Source organism: Maylandia zebra, linkage group LG1 (genome assembly GCF_041146795.1).
Source record: "Maylandia zebra isolate NMK-2024a linkage group LG1, Mzebra_GT3a, whole genome shotgun sequence".
NCBI classification, from domain to species: Eukaryota; Metazoa; Chordata; class Actinopteri; order Cichliformes; family Cichlidae; genus Maylandia; species Maylandia zebra.
Window position 1 is genome coordinate 43,306,502 of NC_135167.1, and position 21,646 is coordinate 43,328,147.

At 40.8% G+C, this 21,646-nt stretch overlaps 1 protein-coding gene across 5 annotated transcripts in view; it reads left to right on the forward strand.

Moving 5' to 3' along the window:
* LOC101468455 (multiple epidermal growth factor-like domains protein 11) overlaps window positions 1-21,646 on the forward strand; it is a 267,137-nt gene that overhangs the window by 175,657 nt on the left and 69,834 nt on the right. For all 5 annotated transcript variants that reach the window (XR_013099674.1, XM_076887043.1, XM_004568657.5 and 2 more), the window contains exons 8-9: window positions 2,090-2,210; window positions 3,612-3,748. Coding sequence is in view for 4 of the 5 variants with exons in the window: in XM_076887043.1 (XP_076743158.1) it covers window positions 2,090-2,210; window positions 3,612-3,748 (258 nt within the window). In the remaining variant the exon portion in view is untranslated. The remainder of the gene's footprint in view (window positions 1-2,089; window positions 2,211-3,611; window positions 3,749-21,646) is intronic.

Genomic DNA, 21,646 nt, shown 5'->3' on the forward strand with positions numbered 1-21,646 from the left:
ATTCACTTACTGTTTTTGCCCGTACCTTTCTTGCACTTTTTTTAAAGCCACTTTAAAGTCCACTGTGTTGTGTTTTGTTGTGTTGACTTGTGCTGATATGGGACAGTTTCCAATTTCACTGAACTATTGTAGTAAGTAAGACTGTGCAATGACAAAAAAAAGAGTCATCTTATCTTATGAGGTCGTCACCTGAAATGGTTTTCCAACAGTCTTGAAGGAGTTCCCAGAAATGCTGAGCTCTTGTTGGCACTTTTGCCTTCACTCTGCGGTCCCTCTCATCCCAAACCATCTCCATTGGGTTTAGGTCAGGTGACTGTGGAGGCCGGGCAGCACTCCATCACTCTCCTTCTTGGTCAAATAGCCCTCACACAGCCCGGAGGTGAAGAATAAATGATGGTCCAACTAAACGCAAACTGGATGCGATGGCATGTTGCTGCAGGATGCTGTGGTACCCATGCTGGTTCAGTGTGCCTCCAGTTTTGAATAAATCCTCAACAGTGTCAGCAGCAAAGCACCCCCACACCATCACACCTCCTCAGTGCTTCATGTTGGGAACCATGGGTGTAGAGATCATCTGGTCACTTTTTTGGCGTCGCACAAAGACACGATCGGTGGAATCAAAGATCTCAAATTTGGACCAGACCAAAGCACAGATTTCCACTGGTCTAAAGTCCATTCCTTGTGTTTCTTGGCCCAAACAAATCTCTTCTGCTTGTTGCTTTTCCTTAGGTCATTGAATAGAAAGTGATATTTTTCAGTGTTTCAATTTCACGCGGTCTCCTCTGAACAGTTGATGTAAAGATGTGTCTGCTAGTGGAACTCTGTGTGCCATTGATCTGTGCTCTAGTCTGAGGTGCTGTTACCTCAGCACCAGAAGTGACTCTTGGTCTTCCTTTCCTGGGGCGGTCCTCATGTGAGCCACTTTTATTGTAGCTCTTGATGGTTTTTGTGACTGTACTTGGAGACACATTCAAAGTTTTTGCAATTTTTCAGACTGACTGTCATTTCGTAATATGAATTCTAGCATTTGTCAAATAGAGCTGTCAGCTGTGTACCAACCTGACTTCTGCACAACACAACTGATGGTCCCAACCCCATTAGGAAGGCAAGAAACTCCACAAATGAACCCTGACAAGCCACAGCTGTGAAGTGAAAACCATTTCAGGGGACTGCATCATGAAGCTCATTGAGAGAAGACCAAGGGTTTGCAGCCATAGACCCGATATGTGTCATCCTTACATTAAGACCAGATGAGACTTCGGCAAACAGTATCTGGTTCATCCAGGTCAGCTGCATCTCAGGTCCTGTGTTATTGGATTGTTTCCTATTTCTGGAGGACATGACTTTCAGTTATTGTTCATCTTTAGGCCTGCCATTTCTTCTTTTATCATTGACTTGTTCAGATTCCTCAGTCTCTTAAGGACACATTGCACACAATGCTGAGATAATTTTTGGCCAGCAGCCCTTTGAGAATCACCTTGTTGGTGATTGTTTGCCTTCTCTCTTTTCTCTGTGTCATTGTAGGGTCTTTACCTTACAGTTTAAAGCACTTTGAGGCAACTGTTCACAATTGAATTGAATTGTCAGATTGTGTTATCTTTGTTATAGACCACTTTAAAATAAAAAAGAAAAGAAAATGAGAGCTTCCTCAAGCCTCGCATCGTACTGTAAATAAATTGTCATGTTCCATGTCATTAAATCGATCTGTATCATATGCTCTCATTTCCCCTTTCCAGCTTTTTTAGGATTTGCCATTAAGCTGTCAGGTATGATGATGATTTGGGAAGTCTATAAACATATCACAGCTTATTCCTGCCACTGAAAAGAAAGAATTAAGCAGACATTATTTTCTCAGATGTTTGTTAGTAAGTTTTGATATAAATATTTTCTTCAGAGTGACAACAGTTGAAATTACTTCTAGTGCTCTTCTATATTCTCTTCTGATAAACTCTTTCATAAGTTACTGAAGTAACCTAAAGTGTAGCTGTATTAACCTTCCACTTGTCTGTGTCGAACCTTTGAGCTTTATCAGTGATTAAAAGCTTCACCGCTTGACGCGAACACCTCTTCCTGCTTTCTGTCCCTCCAGCTGTGAGGAACCTTGTCCTCCAGGTAAACATGGCCCCCTGTGTGAGCATCACTGTCCCTGTCAGAACGGTGGAACATGTCACCATGTCACTGGGGAGTGTTCCTGTCCTGCTGGCTGGATGGTGAGGACTTCATGACACATGCAAAAGCAGATAAGCATCATACAACTAATCTGCCGAAAAGAATATTTAAGGATTAGCAACAGTTAAGCGCCATGATACTGTATTATAAAATATACCTTCTTAAAAAACTTTTTTCATGCCACATTTTAAGTGACAAAAATTTATCAATCATCATTTTCTCAACATGTGGCACTGGCTGCTGGGTCACACTCTTCATTTTGTAATAGTTTGGTCAAATGTTTGTTTGTTTGTTTGTTTGTTTGTTTGTTTTTATCTGAATTAACTGCCAGGGAAATATTACAATAGCAGAAAATTCTGGTATTTTTGTGTCCTAGGCTCTGTTTTACCATTTGGGCCTAAATTATTCTGAACATGGGACCAATGCAGTACATAAATGTTCTGCATTGGTCCTATCTTGAGCTGAAATACTGTGTCTGTGAAAGTTTTCAATGTAAATTAGTTTCATTTATTTGCTGTATTGTAAGATTAACATTTAGCTTCACTAATTCTGCAGCAAGCCTCTCTTCTTGTAACTTGAACTTGAAAACAGGAGTGTTTCCATCTATTTGTGGTACAGTTGCCCACAGCTTTAGTCTGTTCCTGCCCCCACAGTAGTCTTTGAAAGCTTTACCAAGTGTTGCACTTTACTGTGCCACATTTTAAATTAGGAACTAGATTTTCTTATTGCAAGTTAGTTTGATTTAGTTAGTTTCAATTAACATTAAGCTATGATTTCCATGCAGCAGCCTGTTTTTATCCCGGGGTAAATATTCACATTACAAATATGTCAACCAGAGTCAGTATTTTGTCCTGCAATATGTGAAGCTCTGGGAGTGAGCGTAGGCTGTAATATATCTGTCTATTTTACACTAATGTCTTCCTGCAACAGCTCACCTCCCATGACATTTCTCTTAGTCACGTCGTCGTTTGCATCACATTGTCAGACACCAAGTACTTTTACTTTGAAGTGGGTAGTTACCACATGGGATTACATTGCAGGTATCCAGTCATAACAGTCTTGCTTACTATTTATTGGACTGATTCCAGAGATTTTTGCTCCTTGTTTTACTTTAGATGGAAAAAATGAGACATCAGAGCCTAGTTTTTCAAATAACAGAATCTACCTTTAAAGAATTGTGAAATGTAAAGTTGCATATATTAAACTATTTGTCTTAGTTTAAATTAATTTGAGGTTTTTTTTCCATAAATTCAAGTTTAAATCCAGGCCATAAACATGAACCAAGGGTTTTTCTTGGACTAGAGAAGTTTGAAACTGCTCACTGGATACTGTTGACATTACTGTCATTACCTAATTTGCTAATAATTAATATGTTTGATATGTCGCTTCCTTCCGAGACATGTTTGATGCGCATGTAAACGTGATATATTCTTCTCCATCAGGGTCCAGTGTGTGCCCAGCCATGTCCATTTGGATCTTTTGGCATTAATTGCTCCCAGGAGTGCACGTGTCGTAACGGAGGGCTATGTGACCATATCAGCGGTCAGTGCCAGTGCACAGCTGGCTACATTGGAGAAAGGTACAGCCTAAAATGATGGTTGTAAGATGAAAGTTTACTGTACTCCACGGGGAAATTGGGTGGTTGCACGTAAAAATTTTATTTGAAGACCAGCAGAGGGAGAAAAACATGAGCAACAATGATGAGCAACATGCAATAAACAGTAAATACAGTGGCCAGATACAAATACTACAGTATGGCAATACAAATTTTAACAGTTATCTTTGACTGAGTTTTTTTTAGGTTTCTTTGTGTGCGTATATTAGTCATACGCAGCATAAACCATTATAAATGAAGCATTCAGAAAGTGTTTTCATTTATTAATCTATGACCATCTTCCTGTCTTTAGTTGTTAGAAGTATTTCTAGAGAAATTGGACGAACTGATGCTAATGTTGGACTTGTTCTGTTGCTCTCTAGAGGTAAAGAGTTTGCCTAAAAAAGTTTAAGGGGGATAGCATGAAAGTATTTAATATTTTCAATAAGCAATCAAATGCTTTTCCTTTAACAAAGTGAGAGTATTCAATTCCTTTACTGTAACTATTCAAGGATTTTTATTTGGAAGATTTGACTCAGACATGCTTAACAGAATAACTTTCTGTATCAAAATAAGGGCTTTAATTCTGAAATGTTAACAAATTGTAATGGCTAATGGGCTTCCATTAAAAACTGAGGGCGTTTTTATTAACTTTAAAGCTTTCTAGCAGTAAACTAGCAGAGAAAATTCATAACTACAACGTTTTTCAAACAATGCATGCTGCCATGTTCAACATAATGTGCTCTTACTACAGCAACTTGTGGCATACAAAGCTCTCCATAGAACACACTATATATGACAAAGGATGTTCCAAATAGGCGTCATATACTCAAACATATGCACCCACTGTATAGACAGTCATTAGAAGAACTACATGCATGCTATATGGTCTTGTATGCCTGTTGACAGGCTCTGGGAAAGGATATGTGAACACCTATCGATTGTTGCTAGCTGTAGCTTGTCTTAGACTCAGAGCAGTTTGTCTTGTCCCATTTTTGTGATTGGCTTTGACGCAGCGTGCAGGTGAGCCCCAAGACTTGGGTATGGCCTGGATTTGCTGCTGGCATGGGAGGGAAGTGGGGGGTGGGGTGCACTTCAAAGGGGGTTGATATGTGTGCATGGGTGTCTTTGTGTCATTGGTGGGTGGGTATGTGTGAGTGAGTCAGTCGGTGGGTTGGGTGTGTGTGTGCGTGTCCATTTGTCCAATGTGTCCATTTCAGGCTTTGTCTCTTCAATGCCTGCAATGGACACTCATGCAGACGTTGCAGTAAGCTGCAGTACCAGGAGAGAGATTTCATTTCAAGCCAACAAAAAAGAAAATCAAAAACAAAATAAACACAGGAGTGCATTTTAAAGTGAGCCAACTTCATGGTTTGTGACGTAGAAGGACCATGGAGTGTACCTCACACCTTATTTGTTTCACCAATGTTCACATTTTGGACAGAGAGGACAGATGGTTTGAAAGAGGAGTGAAAGAAGCATCTATGTCCACTGTGAGCGACCATCTTTGAACAGAGGCGGGGTTTACGACACCAACTCTCTGCCATCTATAATCCAGTTTTGAGATCCCTCCCAGACGCCTTGATGCCCACTCACAGTGGTAGGTTTCATAGTGGGTTCTACACCCGTTTTCACACCTTGGCTCGTGTGATTAGGTAGAGCAGAGCTTCCCAATGTGTGAAGCCCGCCCCCTGGGTATCCCACATTCTTGATTTTTAGTTCACAAACACTTGTTGTAATTTCATTTCATTTATTTATTTATTTCACACTTGGTACAACAGATCAAACAAACCAACCACACTTTCTATCAATAAAGCACTACAACCATGTGTGAAAAATGACTAGTTAATGAGTAGTTAATGACTAACTACTGCTGACATTTTGGAGATGTGAGCTCTTTATAGAGTAAAGTTACAGCGGGATACAAATAACATCAGGCTGATCCTGCCACGATTTGTCTAAATCAGGGACGAACAGGATCCCACAGCTGTTTATGTTTTTGAACCCATTTTGCACAGAGAGGCATTTTTTGAAAAATGTATTGACAGCAATGTTGAACATTATTACAGAGGAAAAAAACAACTACATGTAAAATAATCACATCGTGACGCCTCTGCCTTTGTAAATGGAGGGACAGCAACTGCGTGTTTATATGTAAGCGTGTAAAACTGAAGATAGATTAACAGTATTTCGTCTCTATCTGCCATTCTGCAATTCATCTCAGGTAAACAATAACGTGGTGCACAGCGTGACGTGAAAAAGGCACATACCTTTGACGTCCACACGTGAACGCAAAAAAGGAGTTTAAAAAATCTCAGTTTTCGGTGATTCGAAACACCGTTTACGTGGACGAAACAGCTGCGTTTTCATAAATACCCGTGTAGGTGCGGACGCAGCGTAAAAGAGTTAGTAGTTTATTTTCTTGCTACCTGTAATTTATTGCAGATTACTTGTATTTGCTTAATTGTTTATTAAATGTTTGAGGTGTGAAATAAACAGCAATGGAGCTGTGGGGGGGAAATGTTTGGGAACCACTGAGGTAGAGGGTCATTAGGGGGTCCATTGTCCCTCTTGGGGGGAAACTCCCCCCCAATTTTTGCGTGTGTTTTGTGTGTTATACTTGTATAACTATGCATGTGACAAATAAAGAACCTTGAACCTTGAACCTTGAATTGAACTCCCACGGGGTTTATATCTGGGACTCTCCACCATTTGACCTTAGAACTGAAGAAGCTTCTTGGATGAGAGGTGAAACGTCTTCAAGCAACTTAAAGAAGTCCAGACGCTTTTCTTTCCAAGCTCCTTAGACTACCCTGACCTGGATGACTGAGAACCTTCACAGACAACAGCTCAGACTGTATCATTGAACCCAGCCACTAAAGAATTTACTTTTTATTCTGCACCCCACAAAATGTCTTTAAGTATAGACTATAATCTTACTTCTGCTAAACTGGTTCAGTGTGTTCAATCAGCTAATATCCTCCCAAAAAGTCCATTTGATCATAATCCAATTATTAGTCAGTTTAACTTTTCCCCCACCCAGTGTAAACCGAACATATGGAGATTTAATGTTACACTTTTAGGGAACAAAGAATTTTTGACCAGTTAAGCCATAAACTGGAGGAAGTCATCAATATTTATATTGGCAGTTTTTCTTATTCAGGTTTCTTTGTATGGGCTGTCGTTAACGGTTTCTTGAGAAGCAGCTTTGCTCTTATTGTCACAGGACTGAACGCACTCAAGTGCAGACCAAGGTTTCTTTTCAAAATGAAAGTCAACAGTTTATTTACAGAAACACCAAGTGCAATATACACAACATGCAGCGGGCCGGGGTTCCAGGGATCTGTGGGAAGGAAGGAAAAAGGTCCACACACACACCTCGCCACTAATCCACTCTCAGATAATCAGGAAATGGGAACAGGTCCAGTTTACTGTACTGTAAACTGTATTTCCCTGGATCCAGGGAAAGAGTGACAAGAAGCACTGAACCGCCATCTTAAATAGTGGCCAGCTAATCAGGCAGATCAGCGGCAGGTGAGTAATTAGGCCAGGTGCATGGGCCAAGGGCGGGAGCCCGAGATGAGCTCTGCCCAGAGCTCTGACGGAGGAGAGAGACAGAAAGAGAGGGCACAATAATAATAGAAACATCTGGCCTGGCATTGAGCCAGCCAGAGAAGCACAGAGACCATGGCACTTATTACAAAAAATGCAAAGAATGTGAGATATATATATATATATATATAATATATATATATATATATATATATATATATATATATATATATATATATATAGATATATATATATATATATATATATATATATATAAATAATAATAATAATAATAGAAATATATAAAAAAATATTTACCTCACCTTCAGAGATGATACCTGTAAAACTTTCTTTGCTCAGCTATATTTGTGAGAATACTCGCTATCTGAGGAGGAAACAGAAGCTTTCTTTAAGAATATTCACCTTCCAGTTCATTCTCCAGAACACGTAAAAACCTGAGATTCTCTGAGAACTGCATTATGCCCTCGAACTTACCAACAAAGGTCGTTTATCAGGTATTGATGGAAAACCTCCTGAGTTATATTTGACACTTTTAGAAATGCTGGAGGAGTGTGGTAATTACCGACCCATTTACTTAATAAATGCAGTTGTTAAACTATATGCCAAAATATTAGCTGCATGCCTTGAGACAGTGCTGGGCAAACTGCTTCACAGTGATCAAACAGGCTTTACAAAAGGAAGATTGTCTTCTGACAACATAATGTTATCGGTGAGTCCAGAAGGTCCCAGTCTCAGACTGGACTTTTCTTCTTTGATGCTTCTTTGTGTTTGATCGATTGGAGTGGAAATATTTATGGAAAGGTCCCAAATTTATTAAGATGATAAAAATGTATATGCTAACCCTTCAGCTAGTATCTGCATTAGAGTTTTCCTCATCTATATTTAGTATACTCTGGTGGAACAAGACGGGGATGCTCACTCTCACTACTTATTTTAATTGCTCCATACAAACCTTAGAAACTCCCCCCCCCCCCCCCCCCCCCCCCCCCACTTTGTACTGTAGGATATACACCATATTTCATTATACCCTGATGAAACCTTAGTATACATATTGGCTTTTCAGTTGTCCTTGTCCACACTGTTGAACATCATAGGTACTTTTGGCAAACTATCAGGTTGTAAAATCAACCTCACACAATCTGCCCCTATGTTGCTTAATTCAGACTCTCAATATCCAATTAGATGTCAACATTGTGCAACTATTTATATAAATATCATATATATATATATATATAAATATTATATATATATATATATATATATATATATATATATATATATATATATATATATATATATATATATATATATATAACAGCAGGGTGCAAGATGCTAGCAGGCAAGGCATACATGGAACGCCATAACCAAGTGGCCGGCATAGTGTACAGGAACATCTGTGCCGAGTATAACCTAGAAGTCCCGAGGTCAAAATGGGAGATGCCCCCAAGGGTGGTGGAGAATGACCGAGCTAAGATCCTGTGGGACTTCCAGATACAGACGGACAAAATGGTGGTGGCTAACCAACCGGACATAGTGGTGGTAGACAAACAGAAGAAGACGGCCGTAGTGATCGATGTAGCGGTTCCGAATGACAGCAATATCAGGAAGAAGGAACACGAGAAGCTGGAGAAATACCAAGGGCTCAGAGAAGAGCTCGAGAGGATGTGGAGGGTGAAGGTAACGGTGGTCCCCGTGGTAATCGGAGCACTAGGTGCGGTGACTCCCAAGCTAGGCGAGTGGCTCCAGCAGATCCCGGGAATAACATCGGAGATCTCTGTCCAGAAGAGCGCAGTCCTGGGAACAGCTAAGATACTGCGCAGGACCCTCAAGCTCCCAGGCCTCTGGTAGAGGACCCGAGCTTGAAGGATAAACCGCCCGCAGGGGCGTGCTGGGTGTTTTTTTTTTTTTTTTATATATATATATAATATAAATTATTTAGGTATTCAAATAGTGTCCTCTGTAGCTTCTACTTTTAAGAACAATTACTCTACTATTTAAAAAAATAGAAAAGTTCAGTGCTTCCTTTACCTCCCCCAGTTGATTACTGGAAAAAACTTGACTCTTTGTTTAAGTAATTTATATGGAATAACAGCTGTTCACATATAGAGTGGACAGTGCTACAAAAAAAAAAAAAAAGGCTTGCATTTGTATAGCGCTTTACTAGTCCCTAAGGACCCCAAAGCGCACACTCAGTCATCCACCCATTCACGGCAAGCTACATTGTAGCCACAGCTGCCCTGGGGTGCACTGACAGATGCAAGGCTACCGGACACTGGCGCCACCGGGCCCTCTGACCACCACCAGTAGGCAACGGGTGAAGTGTCTTACCCAAGGACACAACAACTGAGACTGTCGGAGCTCGAACCGGCAACCTTACGATTACAAGACGAACTGCCAACTCTTGAGCCACGATCGCCCCAAACAAAGACTAGAAGGAGGTTGGTTAGTACCAAAATCCAAACTATATCATTGGTCTTTTACCATACAGCACATTAGACATTGGTTGGATCCAGATCCCCCATGGTTGGAAACTGAAAAACATCTTGTAACTCCAATGAGACCGCACGATTTTCTTTTCTCAGGGTTATCATTGGGCCCATCATTTCATTATCATTTAAGATTTAAGATTTTAAGAGTACAACAATCTCAGTTTTATCTGAATGTAGAAGCAGAAACCTTGAGGTCATTCAACTCTTTATGTCTTAAAGACATAAAGCTTAGCTAATTGGTTTGTGTTATCTGGCTTCATGGACAAATAAAGTTGGGTATCATCTGTATAGCAGTAAAAGTGTATGCTGTGTTTTCTAATGATCCTGCCTAAAGGAATCAAGTTTAATGTAAACAGAATTGGTCCCAGCACAAAACTATGCTGAACTCTATAATTAACCTGAGTGTTTAAACAGGACAATTTATTTACAGGAACAAATTGGTGTCTAATAGATAGATATGGTTCAGCCCACTGCATTGCAGTGCCTTTAATACCCATAGCATGTTCTAATCATTGTATTAAAATATTATGCTGCAGTGAGATGTAGCAGGACAAGCACAGAAATGACTTTTGAGTCAACTGAGTCTAATAATAGATTAAATTGTGTTAAGGCTGTCATTTTTAGTATCTAGATGGATGTTGAAATCACCCAGATGAGTAAGGCCCAGATGGACAATAGATCACAGCAAATAAAACTGTTTTTGAGTTGTCCAGCTACCTGTCAGGCTTTCAAATGAACTAAAACTTTCTGCATCTTTGGTTGGGTTATAAGCTGCAGAGGAAGATTGCTGTCATTAACATAATCATCCTGCTGTGAGCAGGTTTCTGTAAGGCAGAGGAAATCGATTTATTGATTAATTATTAACTCGTGTACTAAGACGGAGAGAGAGAATGTTTAATAAACAGCATTTCACTGCTTTACTCTTTGGTGTAGTTGTGGATAATTATTGTTCTTTCGTTGTGATTTTTTTATTTTTAAAATGTTTTTTGGTAACTTTTGGTGGTCTAGGAGCAGACCCAGTCTCTTAGACAGCCAGCAATTTAAAGAGAACATGCAGCTAAACATGTCACTTCTGGTCCAATTGGTGGGGGACGGGTACCAGAGAAAACTACAGAGTCAGACATTGGTTTAGTAATGTTACACACCAATTTACTTTAGTGATCTCTGATTGAAGTAACTGGGTGTCATTAATTATATTTCATTACAATAATAATAATTCCATGCTGTTCCACTTATCCTTGGCAGGGTCGCAGGGTGGCTGGAGCCTATCCCAGGTACCATAGGGCGAGAGGCAGGATACGCCCTGTCGCAGGGTTAACACGTAGAAAGAGACAACCATTCACATTCACACCTATGGACAATTTAGAATCATTACTTAACCGAACCCCACATATCTTTAGACTGTGGGAGAAAGCCGGAGCATCTGGAGAGAACCCACAAAAACACATGGAGAACATGCAAACTCCACACAGAAAGGCCCAGGTAAGGTGGTGAAGTTGAACTAGGACATTCTTGATCTGATGCAATAGTGCTAATCACCGTACCACCACTCAGCAACATACCCAAGTGGTGAAAACAAAGCATCTACAGCAGATGAATGGAATCTGAAAGTCGTGTCGTTAAGAAATTGAAATTGATCTACCATCTGTAATAAATGCAGCAAGGACCTGATAGAAGCCTTTTGACCGATACATCTGGCCTTTCAGTTTGTTTGTTGAAGCCTCATCAGAAATGAGGCTTCCAAATGGAACAGTGGCTGGCAAGAATCCATTCTTCAGGAAGAAAACAGAGAGAAAGGGCTGAGGTATGCCAAATTACACAAGGACTGGACTGAAAATCAGTTGCAACAAATCTTATTGATGATGAATCAATGATAAGATAAGATAAGATAAGATAAGATAACTCTTTATTGTCATTGCACAGTCATACATAGTACAGTAGTACAATGAAATTGGAAAAACTGTCCTACGTCGGCACTACATATAACACAACACGACACGATATGACACATCACAACGTAACAAACAACACAACACAGTATATTAACTTAGTATAAAAAAGAAGAATAAGTGTATGTGTATTGCACACTGTTATTATTGCACATTAATTATTATTGCACCTTGTTATAAATATAAATATTATTGTTATCGTTTTAAACATTGTTACCTCCCCCTAAAAAGTCCAGGGAGGTATCCAGTCAGGTCAGCTATTTACATTGATCAGGGCTATTGCCCTGTTGTAAAAGCTGTCCTTGAGTCTATTTGTTCGGGACCTCAGCAGCCTGAACCTCCTGCCAGACGGCAGCAGCTTAAACACCCGGTGTCCTGGGTGTGTGCAGTCCCGTAGGATGCTGCGTGCCCTCTTGAGACAGCGAGTGCTGTACAGGTCCTTCAGGGAGGGAAGAGGATGTCCAATGATTTTTTGGGCCATGTTGATGACCCTCTGGAGTGCCTTTCTGTGTGCTGTGGTGCAGCTGGAGAACCACACACCGATGCAATATGTCAGCACACTTTCAATGGAGCAGCGGTAGAAGACGGTCAGCAGCTCCTTCTTCAGGTCCATTTTTCTGAGGATTCTCAGAAAGTGGAGACGCTGTTGGGCCTTCTTTAAGACCGCAGAGGTATTAGAGCTCCATTGGAGGTCTGTGTCTATGTGCACACCCAGAAACTTGAAACTGGAGACCCTTTCCACGCACTCCCCGTTGATGCTGACAGGCTGCAGCTCGGACTTCCTCCTTCTGAAGTCAACTACCAGTTCTTTTGTTTTGGTGGTATTGAGGTCCAGGTTGTTGTCTGCACACCAATCTGACAGCCTCTGAACTTCAGCTCTGTATGCAGTCTCATCTCCCCCTGAGATGAGCCCCACCACAGTGGTATCATCTGCAAACTTGATGACTGTGTTGTCTGGGTGGGAACTAACACAGTCATGTGTGTACAGAGTGTACAGTAGGTGACTCAGTATTCAGCCTTGTGGAGAGCCAGTGTTGAGGCTGAGGGCTGAGGAAAGATGAGGCCCCACTCTAACTCTCTGTACACGGTCTGAGAGGAAGTCTCTGATCCAGCGGCAGGTGGTGGAAGGAAGTCCAATTTCCAGCAGTTTATCTATTAGTCTGTCCGGGAGTATCGTATTGAAAGCAGAGCTAAAGTCAACAAAGAGCAGCCTGGCGTAACGGCCCTGCACTTCCAGGTGAGAGATGGTGGTGTGGAGCGTTGTAGCAATGGCATCTTCAGTTGATCTGTTAGCTCTGTATGCAAACTGGAGCGGGTCGAGTGTGGGTGGCAGGCAGGACATGATGTGACGTCGGACCAGTTTCTCAAAGCACTTCATTATAACAGGTGTTAGAGCAACTGGTCGGTAGTCGTTGAGGCTGCTAATGTTAGTACGCTTTGGCAGTGGGACAATTGTGGCTGACTTTAGGCACGGCGGGATGCAGGACTGGGACAGTGAAGTGTTGAAGATCTTAGTGAAGTCTGCACACTCTTTTAGGACCTTTGCGGTTACCCCATCTGGTCCGGTGGCCTTCCTGGGGTTCACTGCCCTCAGTGTGCGCCTCACCTCATATTCCTGCACTATGAGGCTTGGGCTGCTGCTGTCCGATGTTTTTTCTGCTGCTGCCTCTGGTCCCTTCACCTCAAAGCGTGCGAAGAAGTGGTTCAGCTCCTCTGCAAGCTCCGCGTTACCCTCAGTCAACGTGGTATTGCCAGGTTTGTAGTTGGTTAAGTGCTGAACTCCCTGCCATACCTGTCGTGAGTTGTTGGTGGTGAAGTGGTCTTCGATCCTTCTCTTGTACGCTGCCTTGGCCTCTCTGATGCCTCTTTTCAACTGAGATCTGGCTGCACTGTACTGCATACCATCACCGGATCTAAAAGCGGCGTCACGTTGCTTCAGCAGGACCTGGACCTCTTTAGTCATCCAGGGTTTCTGGTTGGAATACACCCGGAGACGTTTGTCCACAGTGACACTGTTGACACAGAAGTTAATATATGAGAGCACTGATGTTGTGTGCTCTTCAAGGTCCTGATGTTCGAACATGCTCCAGTCCGTGTTTTCAAAACAGTCCTGCAGCTGATGTGATGCACCTTCTGGCCAGGTTTTCACAGTTTTTGTGACTGGGGGGGCTCTTCTCCTAATGGGAGTGTATGCAGGGATCAACAGCATGGACATGTGGTCTGACAAACCTAGATGTGGTAGAGGGGTTGCTCTGAATCTAAAGCTGAAATTCTTGGTGCAGAGCATCTTCAGTATGTGCAGAAAGTCAGGAAACACTACAAGAAAGGTCTCTACAGTCATCTGTAAAACGTAGTGGAGGCTCTGGCATAGCTTGCGGTTAGTCAACTGTGTCAATGACAATGGTTCTATACAAACTGCCAATGTCATAAAAGCAAATCTAGATTGAAAAACACACAAAATACTCCAGCCAGTCTTCGACTGATCTCCCCACATCGCGGACTTTAATATTAATAGAACAGTGTTGGATCAGAACGGAAAAAAAGAAAAAGACACTCAACATCTTAAGAAGAGCTTGGGAAGATTTGTCGAGAAACCTGTAGGTCTATTTCCAAAGACTGCTTTTCACTAGCTGGGCCCACTTCCTCATTTGGGGTTTGATAGCATTTTAATTCAATTTAATGTTATTTATACAGCAGCAAATCACAACAAAGGTCGCCTCAAAGTGCTTTATATTGTAAGGTAGACCCGACAATAATACATACAGAGAAAAACCCAACAATCATATCACCCCCTATGAGCAGCACTTTGGCGACAGTGGGAAGGAAAAACTCCCTTTTAACAGGAAGAAACCTCCAGCAGAACCAGGCTCAGGGAGGGGCGGGGCCATCTGTTGTGATTAGTTGGGGTGAGAGAAGGAAGACAGGATAAAGACATGCTGTGGAAGAGAGAATGAACAGCTTAGTGAACTGGGGGAACACATATAGATGAGAACCGGAAGGAGTGCGTTTGGAGGTGTGGTCCTGCTCCTGAAATTTAGATATTAATCTCCAAAGAGACATTACAAGAAAGCTCGCCTAAGAGAATTCAGGCTGTGTCATAGTTTTTTCATATGAAGTATTGATTTTCAAGCTTTATAGAATTATAAAAACTGTGCCTTATATACTCTAGTTCTATGTACACTACCAGTTAAAAGTTTGGACACACCTTCTCATTAAATGTTTTTTATTTATTTTCATGATTATTGACATTGTGGATTCTCAGTGAAGGCATCAAAACTATGAATGAACACATGGAATTATGAAGTAAACAAAAAAGTGAAATAACTCAAAACATGTTTTAGATTCTTCAAAATAGCCGCCCTTTGCTTCGATTACTTTGATTTTGCAGACTGACTGTCATTTCATAATATGAATTCTAACAGTTGTTAAATAGAGCTGTCAGCTAACTCAAACTGACTTCTGTACAGCACAACTGATGGTCCCAACCCCATTAAGAAGGCAAGATATTCCACAAATGAGCTGTGACAAGCCACACCTGTGACGTGAAAACCATTTCAGGTGACTACCGGTACATCATGAAGCTCACTGGGAGAAGGCCGAGGGTTTGCAGCTCTTTCAGCAAAGCAAAGGGCGGCTAGAGTTATATATCTTTTCTTTGCTACATAATTCCATAAATCTTTTTTCACATAGTTTGTATCTACAATGTAGAAAGCAGTAAAAAAAAAAGACAGAAAGAAAAACCATTAAATGAGAAAGTGTGTCAAAACGTTTGACTGGTAGTGTATGTTTGCAATTTCAATAAATTACTGCACCTACTTCCCATTTTCCAGGAAAAATATAACGAAATAGGGGGTGGCTAAAGACTTTTGGACTGTACTCTCTGTTTTTTGAATTTTACATTTGTACATTTTAAAAGAGGTGTTTTATTCTTTGACTTCTGTGCTAAGGGCAGTTTGCTTATCCATAATAAACACCACATTCAAACATAAGTGTACATGTCACCAGGGAACCTTGGGCTGCAGATCAATGATTGATTTTGTAAATTTATCATCAGATCTGCAGCCACATGTTCTGGACCTCCAGGTGAAGAGAGAAGCAGAGCTATCAACTGATCATCACTTAGTAATGAGTTTGATTAGGTGGCAGGAGAGGTTGCTGGACTGTCCTTCAACAGAGGAAGGTTGAGAACATTGAGTCTAAATGGACTATATTATGCACCTCAATTGCTGGAGTGGTTGTGTGAAGTTGTCTGCAAGGTGGTCAGTGGTCATGACAAAATAAACCTGAACCAGATGGTGGAAACCATCAGGTTGGATATGCCAGGGAGCTGAAGAGGAGAATAAGCCTGTTAGTTGGACCTCTAATATCCACAATCAGGAGATTGTGGATATTAGAGGTTAATTGGGAATTTGTCCAATCAGTCTACATGTGTTTTTTAAAGTTTGATCAAATACCAAAGAGGTGTTAGGTCCGTTTTTGTGGCCTAGCCGTTTCCTGTACAACCATTACGAAAGATTGGTCTAAATTGCTGGTAATAAGTAAGACTAGTTCTTGGTGGGTGTTGGATTCTGCCGGGGCTGGCCTTTGTTACCGATTCTGTCCATAGCAATGCGCTGGAGTGCATAGCAAGTGGAGGAGTTTAAATATCTTGGGGTCTTCTTCGTGAGTGAAGGAGTGGGGATCTGAAGGATTGGTGGAGTGACAGCAGTGGGACAAATGCTATACCAGTGAAGAGAGAGCTGAATAATGGGTGGTGACTGAAATTTCCTATGCAGGCTAGACTGCATATGGCTAGACTTAGCCATAGAGATAGAATAGGGAGCTTGGTATTTGGGAGGGGCTTGTTGGGCTACTACTCCTCCACATCAAAAGGAGCCAGCTGAGGTGGTTCAGGCATGGGAGAAACTGGGAGAAAGCCCCAGGCCAGACCCAGGATGCTGGAGAAGTTACATCTGGAAAATGGAGGAGGTGGCCAGCAAAGGAACGTTGAGAAGTCTCTGCTTAGACTGCTGCCCACATGATCTGGACCTGGATAAACAACAGAAGATGGATGTTTGAATGTATGTATGGAGGATAACATTTTCCCAGAGAAAGATGGTATGGATGACCTCCCTGTGGGGTGGTATTCATAGGATGAGACAATTTTGGAATGGAGCACAAATGGGAACTTACTTAGTTGCATTCTGTAATTAACAGCCAGTAATTTACCAACAGCAAACTCTACTGAGCATTTTCTTTTGCTGCTTTTGATACTTTCAAAAGAAATGAACAAGAATTTTTGAACATTTTACCTTCAAAATGGAATTAATGAAATGAACAGCCCTATTCAGGTTCTCTGACTTAGCTAATCCTGTATTTTCGGTATGGAATATATCGTTCCCTCAGTTATTGTGAGGTCAGCCTCAGAAGATGTTCCTGCCACCATGATTTGCAGTTGAGATGGTGTTTTTGCAGTGTGTGTAAAACTATAGTGCACCCAATGACTAATAGATTGTAGAACACTTCTGGTAGAAACATCCTGAAATAAATGTTTTTACATATGATTTTAACAACATTTTAAAAGTTGGACAGCTTGTTTTACAGAGGACAAAAATGATCAAAGTTTAGCAGGCAGTTCCCATGGTTACCTCACTGCATAAGCCATCACTTGTGCAACTGTGTATATATTTTTTTGTCTTTTACAAAGTGAGAGGTGCAGTGTAAGGGTGTGGAAGTAAGAGCAGGGCTGGCTTCCCATCATGCTGCTTTTATCATTATTATTAGAGGACTTTTTTGTGATAATTATCAAGACTGTTTTATTTCTCAGCCATTTTTGCCACGTTTACTTTTTCCTGAGAAATCATAACCAAAACAATCCTTGCTCTTCCATCAGCTGTCACCGGTTCCCAAACCAAAACTAAAACTCTGTGTCAGAGCCCGAAAACACTATCAGTATTCACAGTGACAGAACGAGCTGCCTGCACTTGAAACTGATGTTTATTGCTGCAGTTTTAGTTTAGAAAACCACACTGATTCATAAAATCCAAAAATAGATTGTGGGTTCAATTCAGTTGTATTTACAGTATATAGCGCCAAATCACAACATCAGTCACCCAAAGGTGCTTTATAGTGGAAGGTAGAGACCTTACAATGATACCCTACCAAGAAACCTATAGTGGCCTTTAAAAAGAAATGAACAAAAGGCAACACGATATCATAAGTTGCAAACACACACAATGATTTCTAATTGCACATTAGTTATGAGGTGTCTACGACGTGATTCCAGCGTTTGAGCTGTGATTTTTGTTTCTGTGCTGTCTGCGCAGTGAGGGCAAAATAATACTGATATAAAAAAATGAAGTCAGTGGTAAGAAATTACTCCACATAGTGTAAATTAGAAAATACTTGTGCAATTTCTGCCTTTATCCACTTGCTCCCAAATACTCAGACTGCTACACTTTTCCACGTTTGTTTAAGCACAATCACCACAAGAGGCACATTTGAACAACAAGTCATTTTAAATAGTTTTCTTCTTTATTAGCGTCATAATTTCTGAGTCTGTTATTTGAAAAAGACTTTTTGCACCCTCATCTGCCGTTGGTCAGCTCTGAATCGTTCCCACTCGTTATTTCTGCTTTAATTATCCTTTCTCTCCTGCTTCCACCCTGTCCATCTTTCTTTCCCTCTCACCCTCTCTGTCATTACTCTCAATTGAGCCAAATTACCTCCATTCATTTAGGCCCCAGACAGGTGAATTAGCCTACATGGAATAATTCCTAGATTGAGTTCTCTCCCAGCCATTCCACGTTCTAATGGAATTAGCCAAGATAACAGTCCTGAGGAAGTCGGCATGATTTAAACGTGACACTAAACAGAAATCCTCACTGAGCCATTTTAATTGAGTGATTTGTCTGTTTCTTAATGGTTTCAACTTGTAGACGTGTTAAGAATGATGCAGCAGGTCTAAATTCAGCCTTGACTCGGCTTATAGAATTTTCTATACAGTTCACTCTTATTAGAGTCCATTCAGTTACTTTGAAAGATTCACCTTGAGCGCACCACTCAGGGTCTTATGATGAAGTTTGTTGACCTTCGTATGGTGTGAGTGATTCTGATGTTGGAGCTCTGAACACTCTCTTTGAGAGTAGTGCCATTCAGTTTTTATTTATATTAGTAAAAGCCAGACTGACAATTCTTTGCTTAAGTTATAACTCAGGGTATAGTGAGTATTCTGGACATTATTATTCTAAACAACAATTTAATTACTTTATGGCTGTTAATCTCTTAATATCCACCAGTTCACCAGCAACCTGTCTTGGACGGCATTGTTATTTCTGTTGCATTAACATTCAACCTTTTTTGTAGAATTTTGCAGAAAAAGTGCAATGCCAAAACTATTGTATGGCACCTCATCTGAAAGCTATATCCTGTAGTTTGTGAATGTTAGTATTTAGCAAATGATTAAAAGGAAACCCTACAAACCTGCAGAGGAAACACTGGACTTTTAAGTGTTCTTTTTCTAGCTCAGAATCATTGCACAAATACAGGTTTAAAAATATAAAACTGCAGTGCAAATGTATAAATTTGAACTTTAAATGTATAAAATATTAAAACTTAGTTTGGACTACAAATCAATTTGGGGTTTCCATCAATGTACCAAGTTGTGCCTTTTCTCGAGACTACAGTAGCTGAGCATCTGCCGTAGTTCTTGGATATCGGCACTTCTATGCAAAACTGAGACAAAGCACTGAACACTTGAAAGCACGAACATGAAAGCACGCCATCTTTAGCTAGCAGGTTATGAGGTCTGTCTCCAGTACTGTACAGCTGTCCTGCTAGAACGTCATGTGTTCATATTTATGGTTATAGAGTAAATATAAATAAATATAAATATATAGAGTATATTTATAGTTATTAAATATAAGGTTTTTGGTTTAATTAACAACTCTCTAAAACAGAATGCAATAAAACCGTTTGTAAAGGGAGGCTTTATTACAGGGGTGTCGTATTCAGACTGCGATACTTGTAGCTTCATACATATAAAAACTGCTAAAAGATTGAGTCTGCAAATCTATTTAAATACTGTTTAAAGTGTTCTTACCTTCAACAGTGTATCTAAGGCTACGTTCACACTGCAGGCGAAAGCGCATCAAATCCGATTTTTTTTGACCCTATGCGACCCATATCCGATCATGGTATGACAGTGTGAACGGCACAAATCCGATATTTTCAAATCCGATCTGGGTCACTTTTGTATGTGGTACTGAATCCGATACGTATCCGATGTTTCAGAAAGCGACTGCTGTGTGAAAGGTCAGGTCGCATTAAATCCGTCTTTTACGTCACCGACACAAGACAGACGCCAATTATCAGCGCCAGAGAAGACATCGCGAACGCTTCTCTGGCCATCCCATGTAGATATCAGTGAAACTGTTGGGAAGACAACGTTGGAGAAACGTGAACATTTTATTTGTACTGTATAATCTGCAGATTCTGACAGAAATCTGCAGCTATCCTTTGAAGCACCGCTCCTCTAAAACAGCAATAAGGATCATTATTAGGTTATTTACATTATTATGTAAATAACAAAATAACTTAAAGCAAAAATTGGGAAACGTAAAGTCCGAAGTCTTTATATTAAGGGCCATCAGTCAAACAATACTGTTTGCTCTGGGTCTAAACAGAGCGTGTTGTGTGTGAAGTCTTCTTTTGCGCATGCGGGCCGCTTTGAGCGTTCACACTAGAGCGCGTTTGCTGTCGCATTTTATTTGTAGTGTGAACGAGCAGACAAAAAAATCGGATTTGATCAAAAAATCAGAATTGAGCATCAAGACCTGCAGAGTGAACGTAGCCTTAGTTAGAATACCTGGCTTTTTTTCCCCCACAAGGTTTTGTGCACCATTATTTTAAATTCCGAGATACTTGATCTTTTGTCCAGACTTTTTACTAGTTGCTTGTAATATACTCCTATTCAATTACACACTGAAGAACATGAGAAACATGGAAGTTAACTATTAAGAGCAACTGGAGTTCACTTCCTTTCTCAAGGTTTATAAAAGCAGACATACTTTTATAGACCTTGTGAAAGGCTTTTAGAATCATAAGAAGAGTTTCCCCTGCCATAATCACATACAGTAATCATTTATTGAAAGTTGAGACTATAAAGCAGAGTTGTAGTGATTACATCTGAGACAGCGTTTTCGACTTGATCCATTTTGATATTATACAAAAAGCTGTGTGCTTAACTCTATATCTTATACCCTTATCCATCCTTTAAACCAGGCCTTCCCAAAGTGTGGGGCCCGCCCCCTAGGGGGGCGCAGAGCCATTGCAGGGGGGGCGCGGTATGAAAAGGGGGGGAAAAAACAAAACACTTGGACACTGCTAGCACAGGGCACCCACAGAAATGCAAAGTAGGAGATGAAGCATCGCTGAATATGTTTCCAAACCAACTTCATTCTAAGACAAAGACTAGAAAATATGATGAAGCAAATCTTCCCTTTGGCTTCACCTGCACAAGTGCCGAGGTAGGTCTCCCTGCAGGGTTGGTTTTCCCTCCGTCAGGAGCAGCGCTGGGCTCTTCAAATCACGGAATACAACTCTTCACTTGCACTGATGACAGCTATAGCTGAAACGTATTCATGTCGCTTAAAAGTAAACACTCAGTGAGTGCTGGCGTTTTGTTTGTTTAAAGCAGTGGTTCCCAAACTGTTTTTGCTGGGCCCCCCTTTGTTTTACAAGAAAAATGTTCGCCCCCCCCCCGTCCGCGCATGGACAAACAGTATCCCACATTCTTGATTTTTAGTTCACAAACACTTCTTGTAATGACTAATGCTACAGGTATAGCTCTAAAGAATATAGCATCATAGGCAGTGTAGTCTGTGCTGCAGGGA